Consider the following 12,242-nt stretch of genomic DNA (forward strand, 5'->3'; position numbering starts at 1 on the left):
TTTCATTTGGTAGTAGGAATTGAATTTTTTGCCTTCAATTCACTGGTTCAGGACCAGCGTTTGGTAACATCATTAAAATGTTTGTACTGAGCCAACAAAGGTACGAGTAGTCCTGGCAAGTTGCATGATATTGAACCTTAATATAGCATCCTGATAACCATCTTGTTTTAATTCTTCCACTATGATTCCGACGTAGTTTTAGTCCTCAAAATCTTATGAACCACTGAAGGTGAACATAAGCATTTTATACCATTCAAAAGATGTGATTCCAAGATGGGTTGGCATAAAGTGCTGGTTTGTTTTCAGCTGTTCTTGAGATATCAGTCATATAATAATGCTAAGAAAAAAAATGGAGGGCCAGTGTTTTCAAAAGGGACTCGTATTTTAGGTGCTTCTATTTTTGTGTATCCAAATTGTGATGCTTTTAAGGTGCCTGATTTTTCAAAAAGTGCTGAGCATCCAGCCTCCGAAAATCAAGACTATAATCGGAATGATGAGATTTTAAGATCTAATGTATCCCACCCAGCTGGGGCTACTGAAGAGTGCTGCACAGAAATGTGGTTTTTTCCATCTTTAAAGTGGTGTACAACGTGTATATCTAATGCCAGTAGTCCTACGGTCAATGTTAAATAGCTCAGGTGAACTGGCAAAAAGTGAACAGTGATATGACAAAGGTTAGAGGAAACAAAATAGTCTAGGTTAGCTATGACTAAAGAAGACTGTGGGGAGCTTCAGAGGGTACCACAGTGACTAATGAAATTTAGTGTTGAAATTTGTGAGGTGATGCATTTGTTGCTGGGTTCTGATATTAACTAACGACTCGGGGTGAGGGCAGGGGGTGGAGAGGGCCAGGCAACTCAATGTAAATTTCTGGAGTGGGTGTCAAAAAATAAATAAGCCAAATGTTAGGCTGTATAAAGAAACCAATACTGCAAATATTATAATGATGATACAATGCAGTGGTATGCCTTTCCCTGGAATATTGTGTTCAGTTCTGGTCACCCCGTCTCAGAAAGGATATAGCAGAAACAGGCAGTGAAATTGATGATACACATGAGAAGATATGAGACGGGACAGACTGACCCCAATTAGTGTTGAGAAGACACAAACGAGAGGAAACACGATGGTAGTATACAGAATTGGGGTGTGGCTGTTTTCCCTTATAACAAGAATAAAGCTACCTTCAGTTAAACTGAAAGGTGACAAATCTAAATTGAAAGGAAATGCAATTTTAAATACTTCATAACCTCTGGAGTTCACTGTCTCAAGATATAACTTGAGGCCTAGTAAAATTAATAAAAGAAATAGGTATTTATACGCTTAGCAAATTTTTGTCAATACCCATGCAAATTCTCCCACTTTGGAATAAGCCTGTCTGATGATGGTTAGAGGAAAAACTTCTCTATGGGAAAGTTATTTCATGTCTGTGCACTACAGATACTTTGGCCTCTTCCTCTGTAGTATCTGGTACGGCCACTAAAAACAGCGTATTGTGCATGGACCTTTGAGATGAAATCCTAGCTCTAGAGATGATGGGAGTTTTGCTATTGACTTGAATAGTTACAGTATTTCTTCCTGTTCTGATTGATTATGACAGTTTCTCTGTGCCTACAAATAACAGACCTTCAAGCTGTTACTTGATTATTCTGTTTAGTCACGTACGTTGTCAGTATCATGGACCTGACTATAGAAAGTTCTGGCCCCAATAGTAATTTTTTTTATCCTCCTTTTTTATCCTTTTGGAAAGAGGAAAAATGGGTAGAAAATGGAGTATGGGGAAGAAAGAAGGAAAAGATGGGAAGTCCCTTCTTCAGTCAATTAAAAAAGGTCCAAAGTTGGATGTAGAGGTTTTTCTTGCCTGCTCTCTAGATCTGCCTCTTTGCAGATATAATAGCTTTTATATGTCTAGTGTAGAAATTAAATAGATACTTCCTGCCTGATTTTAAAAAACCAACAATAAAAGTAACCGACAATCCCATGACACGTTAATAAGCAAGATAGATCAGGTCACTTTTGTTTCCTTTTTAGATTTGGGAGAACTCTACTTAAACTATGGTGGGACGAATGAGCAGGAAGTTTAGGTGCCTTGGAAGAGTCTATCCTTTCCATGACAACTGCTGCAGGGGACCAACCTGGTGATGTACGTTTGACTGTCCTTTGCTGAAAGACCTTTATCAGTTTGGAATCTATCAAACCTGCTTTTCACTTCTGATCCAGGATTAGGCAGACAATTCTAGTTTCTAAAAATGTACCTGCAAGGAGTCTTGTGCTGTTGTAGCTTAGGAGTTGCCTGTACTAGATGAATTGATTTATTTATTCAGATATGTGTTGCAATTGGCTGCCCAGCTTTATTTGAACAGAACTCTGAAAATCAACTGTAAATATATTACATTCCTAACGACGTACCTAAATTGACTGTATCCATTATTTGCAGTCATACGTACAAAGCAGTAAGCGTATTAGTAGTAGAATGAGGTTATTCTTCCTAGATTACATTTCATGTGAATAAGCAATTGAATATAATTTAGTGAATAAGCAATTTTTTTCTAAACATCAGCATTACAGTACAAGAGCTGTAGCTTAGCATAACGATCTTTGATAAGGGCCCCTAATAATCCTGTTAGAGTTGTTTTAGTGTATTAATTTAATATCCTAATTCAGTGGACATGAATAAGATTATCACCATGAAGTTGTTAAATTAAAATTCACATTATAATTATAATGTGAGTGGCGGGGGGTGTCTGTAGGGAGTAAAAGTACTGTAACAGATCAAGGTAGATATGAAAGAGTTGGGATGGGGAAGGCTTTTCAGGAAAAGAATTTTTTTTTCTCAGCTCTGCTGATTTGAAGTTGGATGATTTCCCATATCTAAGGACGAGTAAGTAGCCTTGCAGTTAACGCACTGGACTGGGATGCAGGAGAATTGGCTTCAGTTCCTGTGGGATCTTGGGCAAGTCGCTTCATTTGTCTGTGCTACATTTTTCCTGTCTCTAAAACAGTGATTGTACTTCCTTTCCTTAGTGGGGTGGGGTGGGATGAGAATAAATTCATTAATGCAAGTGCACAGCTACCATAGCAATGAGGGCCATGTAAGAACCAAGGTAATATCTCTGCTGTTTAGCCTTTATCAGAATAGTGTCTTCCTCTTGCCTGCTCGTGATACTGCACCACTGTAATTAAATTCTTGGTCCCTTGAAATGTCAGAATACTGCTTCTTAGGCCATGTTTACACTTAATGGAGATCAGAGCGCTCTCCGGTATTCCACCAGAACAAGAGGAGTAAGGCAAGTTGATAGGAGTGTCTCCCATGGACACAACGCGGTGTAGGTACTGCAGTAAGTTGACCCAAGCTACATCGACTAATGTCGCTGGAGTAACGTAACTTAGGTTGACTTACCCTGGTAGTGTAGACAAGGCTTTAGTGTGAAAGAAATCGCAAGACACCTAGAGTTTTAAAAAAATAAATTAATTAAAATAAAAAAAAACACAGAGAATAAGTGGTCTCCTAAGAGAGGTGCATTGCACATTCATTCTGTGACTTTCTGCAGGTCTGTCAGGAGACTGACTGAGTTAACTCTTGCATCTGATGAAGTGAGCTGTAGCTCACGAAAGCTTATGCTCAAATAAATTTGTTAGTCTCTAAGGTGCCACAAGTACTCCTTTTCTTTTTGAGTTAACTGTTTGCTAAGGTGTGTCAAATATGTGCAGTTGTAGGTGGCTGTTTTTCATTGTATCTCTTTGGACAGTGGTGCTTGAGGGTGAAGGGGAGCATTCTGCAGTAAAATAGAGAATGCTGTATATTTTTGAACGTCTGTTGTGATGCAGACTTACTAGAGCATCAATAGGTTTGCTGCTTCTCCCTCATAGATTTTCCTCCTCTGTACTGTTGGCCTATCATTTGGAAGCTCTTGGGCAGTGGTGAAAGCAGCCCTGAGAGTTTCCAAGACCTCCACCTAGAGACTGTATCGAAAACAACATACACAAAAGGGAGGAGGCAAGAGAAAGCAGCGCGTTCTATAGATGCTCTGTTTCCCATTGCTGCACTGAAGGACTAAAATAATCCTGCCTTGCAATTGTCACTGGGATTTTAGTTACCATTTGAAAGAAAAGACTAGCGTTCGTTTTATTTGGGAACAAGGGTGTTAACGCAGATGAAAATACACAAGCAAATTAGTGCACTGCGGAAGATGAAATGCTTCCCCTGTCAATTCTCAAACACTATTAAATCCGCCCAGTCTAACACCAGTGCTTTGATGTCTGCCTCTTTCTTTGACCAAGGTATGGGAACACAGTATTCTTAACGGTGAGTTACTTGATTTAAAATGCTTGATAATTGCTTTGCTTTCAGTACTTACTTTATATAAATGTGCAGGCTCAGCACTATTTTCAGGCTAATAGGAAAGCCTTTTTTTGATTACTTGTGTTTTGACCTTTGAGAATGAATAGCTCAAGCTTGCCTTGTAAGAGACAGGTTCCTTAGATTCATTTTTACTTTTTTTTTTTTTTTTTTTTAAATGTGAGTTTTACGGACGTAAAGGAGTTGCTAATTTTCTGGTGTAATTGCAAATAAAGAACTTTTTTTTTTTTAATTTAAAACTAAATTGATCCAAGCTGTTTAAAATATCTGTTTTCTGGATACCAGAAAAATAAAACACAAGTAGATGCAGCATTCAGACTTTGAATGTCTTGTCACCTTCAGAAGAGCATGCTGTCTTTTCTTGGAGGGCGTGGGGATGAAACTTGTTTCACTGATGGAGGTTCATGCAGCTGATGCTGTAAACAAAACAGGAGCTGTGTCAGCCTGCTGGCCGCTAATCGGACGCTCACACATACACACAAACCCGTAAGGTACTAGGAACAGAAAGCAAGGTGAGAGATGATATTTAGACTGGGAGACCACCTACAGGCTACTGGATGCGTTTAGGAGGTGATTTCTGGGCTTAAAATTATAAATATATGCACAGAACGTAAAACTGTGGTGGAAAAACAGGTAATTGGTTTACCTTCATGAGCAAAGACCATAAGAAGCTTCTCTGAATACATTTCAGACAAAGCATGTTCAAGGAAAATAGTTGGACCACAAACCTCAGGAAATTCAATTACAATCTCCTAACTTAGAATTTCCTGACTTTTGAGGCTGTATATCACGATTGTAAGGCTTTAAACGTCGGGTCTTTATTCTTTTCCATTTTTGAATGGCAGTTCTGCAAAATAATTTGTCATGAAATGCATCAAATGTGCATTGATGGACTTGACTTGCTGTTCTGGTCATTCCTATAAACACACATTTTGGCTTGCAAAAATATGTATTTTGGTGTGAATATGTAATATTTTCAAAGCGTGCTTTTTCCTGGCCAAATAAGTACGGTGAAAGCTTTACCCATGTCCTCTGCAGTCAGGTTCTAAAGCCAATTTTTACCTTTCAAACTTGCAGGTGCTATTGCGGTTTATTAGCAAAATTGTCTCCTCCTCACCATGGTTAGCTCAGTTGTCAATGCAAATACTGACAGCTCATTTCCGGAATGCTTTTTAAAGTATTTAAAGTATAAAGTATGTATCAAAGTACATTGGTTAGTATTCAATGTTTTTTGAACCCACACAATATCCATTTTGACTTGGAATGAGGTGCCAAGGCTTTTATCTGATAAAAAGGCTTTTCCTTTAATATTGCTTATTGGATCATATAGCTTTCTTAGACTGGCAAGTGCTTTACATTAACTAACCCTCAAAACAATCCTATGCAGTAAGTAGTATGTCCCTGTTTTACAGATGGGGAAATAGAGGTTTTTAAATTTACTCACCCAAGATAACAGAGGGAGTCAGGATTTGAACTTGGGAACTCCTGGCTCCTACGTCTACTCCTCATCCTCGTTATTATTTATTTGTATTGCCATTTGTGCCTTCGAGCCCCGCTCATGTATCAGAATGCTAGGTGCTGTACAAACACAAAATAAAAAGACTGTCTCTGCCCCTTACAGTCTAACTTGTGAAAGGTGTACATTGAACACCCATACTATTGTTTGTTTATATAAATATTCTGAAATTTTTTAAAAAGTAATCTCAAACATCAGCCTTAGTGAGAGACAAAATCGGTTTAGCCAGCACTGAGTAGGAATGAATGGATATTGTTACTTTTAAAGGTGGGGGAGGGGAATCAATTTATGAAGGATAAACTTAGGTTTTGGTGGTAGTGTATTTAGAAAGAAGCTTACTTCACATCTACATATTTAACTTTAGGATCATGTTTAGTGAGAAATTTCATCATCTCTGTATTTTCAGTTCTCTAATATGCGGCAATGAACACTGCATATCGGAGAGCAGAACTGAGCTGTGTGTTGAACATCCTCCCATACATGCCAGAAGTCTGACTTTGCATCTTTTTCCTTGATATTTGGGGATTTTGCAGCTCAGTTTTGCCTGCATGTTTAAGCTGTCTTGGCACTGCACAATTTTGAGACGGTAGTCTATGCTTATAATTGCTGTATATTGCAGTAAATAGAAAAGAGGATATTTTGGTAATGCCCACAAAGGGCACCACGCGTCTTCTTGGAATAACATCAGAATGATTTTGCATAAGATCCACCTTAGCTATTTGAAAAATGTCTCCCTTCAAAATCACAGTGAAAGGACACGAAATTTCCTGTCTTCCTTTAAATGAGAGAGGCCAGGTACTTTTGGTGTCTGGTTTCTGTTCTCATAACATGGATTCCTCTCTGCAGAAATCTGTGAACGTTAAGATAAACATGGAACGTTTTGCTCAGTAGCATTCAGTATGCAAGGTAGCTCCTCAGAGCTCCAAAAGGTAAAACAAGAAAGCAGAAAAAATCAGGCAGCAACCACCATAACAAAAGTTGTGCAGTACATTGTTCATCTCCATTACACAAGTAAAAAAGAAGAAAAGATATTTTCTGCCTGAAAATAACTTGGGTACTTTTTTCTGCCAGAAAGTCTTATATTTGTTGCTCCATGATGAAATGGAAAGTGTCTGCAAATTTAAATATTATGTATTGAAGATATTATTCCCAGAATAAACTGAAATATATCTCTTCTAATTAATGGAGAATATAAATATTGTGGTTTCATGGAAGGAAGTGTTTTATAACCTGGTAAACATATCTATTTCTACACTGAAGTGCAAGTTTTGATTCCCTCGTGTACTTACTCCTTTGCTTTTGAAGAAAATAGTCTGGGTTTGTTCCTCTCCAGGAAAAATGCATACTTTTGCTGGGTATTTATTTTTTTCCCTTTGTATCTTTGCTGACACTGTCTGTAGTGTATTGTGTATTAAAAAGTAACTAGAATGAAAATTTCACAGTAGCAGCTGTGTTAGTCTGTATTCGCAAAAGAAAAGGAGTACTTGTGGCACCTTAGAGACTAACCAATTTATTTGAGCCTAAGCTTCCGTGAGCTACAGCTCACTGCTCATGCTCAAATAAATTGGTTAGTCTCTGAGGTGCCACAAGTACTCAGTTTCTTTTTAGAATGAAAATGCTTTTGGTGCTTGGTTGAGTTGGATCAGGGGTGGCAAGTTTAAAGGTTAAACTTGAAACATCTTAAATTCTGAATGTTTTAAATCCAAAAATTAATTTAATCTTGTGTCGTGTAGGATTCAGGAAGTCTAAAGGAATCCACGCACAACATTCAAAATATTTATGCTTAGTTTTAATTTCTGCAAGGGAAAGATATAACTCAGATGAAAACAAACATATGTGTATTTATATGTGTGCTAGGAATTAATATACATTGTTGGGTATGGGCTGAATTTTCATCCTACATTTGACATTGCCTCTCTTGCAAGACCAGTTATGTACATATTGTAGGCTAAATTCCATTCTTAAAGGGATGATTGGCAGAGATGTACTCAGTATATAGAATTATGAAACTTGCCCAATTTATATAGCATTCTGGAAGGGGGGAAAAAAAAAGTTAGTAAATAATTTTAGCAGGTAAAAACCAAGTCTAAATCTGATGAGGAAGTAATCTGAGAACAGTAATTCCTCTTTTTTTTTTTTTTTTTTTTTTTTAAAAAGGACCGTCATTGAATTTAAGATCTTAACTTGAGTGTAGTTGTTGTGGTTGCTTCCTTGCGTTCCTCAGATGCTGATGTTTGAGCATGTCCACCCTAGTAAAACAATTCTGCCTAAAGCTTTCAGATGTGTACATACAGTCCTGAAGAGACAAGCTTTGAGATCAGTATGGGTAATGAGCAAGTGTCCAGTTCTACTGTTAAAAATTAATGGCAGAGGTCTAGCTGAAATGAGCTCGTGGTGTGTGTGTGTGTCTCTCTCTCTCTCTCTCTCTCTCTCTCTCTCTCTCTCTCTCTCTCTCTCTCTCTCACATATATATGCAGATGTCAGTATTACCAGAAACATGTGAACTCCTACTTTATATAGTGTGGCCAGAGATTAGGGCTGTTTCTCAGTTTTAGTAATAAATGACCAAAGATTCCTGAAAGAAGCCGCGAGTTTGTCTGAATCTGGAACTAGGATCTTCTAACTCAATGAATGTGGAATGATTTTGAGATACTTGGCTTAAATTTTTTTTTTTTTTTTTGCTGTTCTGCACCTCTTTACCAAACAAAACCAAAAAACCACTATTACCGGCCTTTTTCTGTATGAACAAACAATTTTGGACATTTTCCCTATTAAGAGCATTTTATTCAGAGAACAGAGACTGATGTAGACTAAAATGAGCCTTTGTCAAGCTGTCTGGAAAGGTTTTCTGTTTGTACTCCTTAACCATTTATAATTTTCTTGACTTTTTGAGTAGATATTTAGAAGAAATGCTGACTCACGGTTTTTTTGTTCTTGGTTATGCAGCGGATATAATTTCTACGGTAGAATTTAACCATTCTGGAGAATTACTAGCAACAGGAGACAAAGGAGGTAGAGTTGTCATCTTTCAACAAGAGCAAGAGGTGAGTGTTAACTGTTTTTAAAATAAGTAATGTGTTAAAACTCTTCCCTGTCTCCAAGTGACCTTAGGAGTGAGGTGTATACTTGCATGAGAAATTGTGCAGTTGTACTGTATGTACCTTCCTGCAGCTCAACCATACGCTGGAGCATATTTAGTTTGATCCTCCAGCAACCTCAGCATTGAATCCTGCCTCCTCTGATCACGCTGCCACCACCTTTCAGCTTCAGCCCGCCACCTCTCCTCCCGGTCGTTTTGTGCTTTCCTGCACTCTGACATTGTCTGCCTCCGTGCATTCGTCTGTGCTCTGTCAGTGGGGAGGACAGCATGAGCTCAGAACATTTCATCGTGAGTGCATTTTTTCGCCTTCTAATCTTCGCTAGCCTCTGGGAAGGAGAAGATCCTGTGATCCTTGAAACGCATGCAGCTGGTGGAGGGGGGGGAAAAAAAAAAGGGACAGTGGTATTTGAAAAGACACGTTTTATAGAACAATGGGTACACTCTTTCACGGTAAACCTTGCTGTTAACGTTACAGACATAGCACATGTGCTTTCGTTACAAGGTCGCGTTTTGCCTCCCCCTACCGCGTGGCTAACGGCGGGGAATATTTCTGTTCAGCCACAGGCAAACAGCCCAGTAGGAACTGGGCACCTCTGAATGTCCCCTTAAGAAAAGCACCCTATTTCAACCAGGTGACCGTGAATGAATCACACTCCTGAGGATAACACGGAGAGATAAAGAACGGATGTTGTTTGAACGCCAGCAAACATACACCGCAATGCTTTGTTCTACAATGATTCCCGAGTACGTACTACTGGCCTGGAGTGGTAAAGTGTCCTACCATGGTGGACGGAATAAGGCTGCCCTCCCCAGAAACCTTTTGCAAAGGCTTTGGGAGTACATCCAGGAGAGCCGTGAATGCCAGGGCAAATGAATCATTAAACATGCTTGCTTTAAACCTTGTGTAGTATTTTAAAAGGTACACTCACCAGAGGTCGCTTCTCCCGCCTGGCGGGTCCGGGAGGCAGCCTTGGGTGGGTTCGGGGGTACTGGCTCCAGATCCAGGGTGAGAAACTGTTGCTGGCTGTTGGGGAAAACCAGTTTCTCTGCTTGCTTGCTGTGAGTTATCCACAACTTCCTCGTCCCCAAAACCTGCTTTCGTGTTGCCTCCGTCTCCATTGAAGGAGTCAAACAACACGGCTAGGGTAGTGGTGGCTGAACCCCCTAAAATGGCATGCAGCTCATCATAGAAGCAGCATTTTGGGGCTCTGACCCGGAGCGGTCGTTTGCCTCTCTGGTTTTCTGGTAGGCTTGCCTCAGCTCCTTAAGTTTCACGCAACTGCTTTGGGTCGCTGTTATGGCCTCTGTCCTTCATGCCCTGGGACGTTTTCACAAATGTTTGGGCATTTCGAAAACAGGAATGAAGTTCTGACAGCACGGATTCCTCTCCCCATGCAGCGATCAGATCCCGTACCTCCCGTTCGGTCCATGTTGGAGCTCTTTTGCGATTCTGGAACTCCATCATAGTCACCTCTGCTGTTGAGCTCTGCATGGTCACCTCTGCCGATAAGCTCTTCACTCACCTGCAGCTTGCCACGCTGGCCAAACAGGAAATTGAAATTCAAAAGTTCGCGGGCCTTTTCCTGTCTACTGGCCAGTGCAACTGAGTTGAGAGTGCTGTTCAGAGCGGTCACAATGGAGCACTCGGGGATAACTCCCGGAGGCCAATACCATCTAATTGCGTCCACAGTACCCCAAATTCGACCCAGTAAGGCTGATTTCAGCGCTAATCCCCTTGTCGGGGGTGGAGTAAGGAAATCAATTTTAAGAGCCCTTTAAGTCAGAAAAAAGGGCTTTGTCGTGTGGACGGATGCAGGGTTAAATAGATTTAATGCTGCTAAATTCGACCTCAACTCCTAGCGTAGACCAGGGCTCAGACGTTCTTGTCAACTGCTGGAAATGGCCCACCCTGATTATCACTACAAAAGGTTCCCCCACCCCCCCCGGCCCTTTGCTGGTAATAGCTCATCTTACCTGATCACTCTCGTTACAGTTTGTATGGTAACAGCCGTTGTTTCATGTACTCTGTGTATATAAATCTCCCCACTGTATTTTCCACCAAATGCATCCGATGAAGTGAGCTGTAGCTCACGAAAGCTTATGCTCAAATAAATTTGTTAGTCTCTAAGGTGCCACAAGTACTCCTTTTCTTTTTCAAAAATAAATGGGATTCATGCAAAACTATATTTCTCTGAACATAGGAAGATGATCAAGGAAGTTCTTAGCTTGGTTTTGAGACACTTTTTGGTCTTGAGCAAGGCACTCAACCTCAGTTTCCCACTTGTAAAATGGGAATATTACCTTCAGGGGGAGTTTTGGAGAGTGAAGTGTTTTTGAGGATGGAATAGTATTATCACTTATACATTGTGTAATACATTGACTTCAGAGGGAGAGGCGTAGAAGATGTTAATAAGATCTCTTGTCCCTTGGTACTGTATCGAATTATCCTTACCTTAAATGAATTCCCGTGGCTTGTTGGCAGAACTTTGCGTGTCTGTGCCTGCTCTCATTATCCTAGAGTTGGCTGACAAGGCAATTTCTTGTTCATAGAGTTGACAACCCTCCAGGATTATCCTGAAGTCTCCAGGAATTAAACATAAATCTTGCATTAAAGATTATCTCATGTGATGAAACCTCGAGGAATATGTCCAACCAAAATTGGCAACCCTACCTATTAACCAAATTTCCCTTTGATCGGACACTGCCCCAAAGTTAAATCTGCCACTGGCTCTTGTTCCTTTTAGCATGGCTCACAGATTGATGTGGACTTTTTGCTACTGAATGTGATGTAATCTTTCTGGCTTTTGATTTAACTCGGAGTTTAGTGATATTTAGATCTACAGTAGAACTATACACTGACTAAGAGGCTCACTGACAATTACCGAATTCTGTGAATTCGAGTAACCACGATTGCAAGGGTTGAAGACAAATTCATATACATCAAGTATTTATTCCAATCCTTGAACTCTATCCTTGTTCTGAATAATTTTCAAATGAGAGAGAGTCATAATATGTAACCCTTCTATAGGGCCTTTCATCTGTGGCTCTCACAGTGTGTTACAAACACTAATAAATTGATTCTGGCATTATTTCTCTGAGGTATTTAAAACTAATAGCACTGGGGACTGGAGAACTTGGGTGGCAAGAATAGTATGCAATAGAAATTATACAAAGCACATAGGTGACTTTTTCACCCGCCTCTTGAAGCAGTGTAAAGCAGTTGAAAAGCATGTGACTGTCAAAGAGTTTTCGACGGATGTACTAATTGT

General features: G+C 39.8%; 1 protein-coding gene across 1 annotated transcript in view; it reads left to right on the forward strand.

Moving 5' to 3' along the window:
- PPP2R2A (protein phosphatase 2 regulatory subunit Balpha) overlaps positions 1-12,242 on the forward strand; it is a 67,500-nt gene that overhangs the window by 36,080 nt on the left and 19,178 nt on the right. Inside the window, 1 exon segment of the mRNA XM_043502979.1 lies at positions 8,820-8,917. Within this exon segment, the coding sequence (XP_043358914.1) occupies positions 8,820-8,917 (98 nt within the window).

The sequence above is a fragment of the Dermochelys coriacea genome, chromosome 26 (assembly GCF_009764565.3).
Source record: "Dermochelys coriacea isolate rDerCor1 chromosome 26, rDerCor1.pri.v4, whole genome shotgun sequence".
NCBI classification, from domain to species: domain Eukaryota; kingdom Metazoa; phylum Chordata; order Testudines; family Dermochelyidae; genus Dermochelys; species Dermochelys coriacea.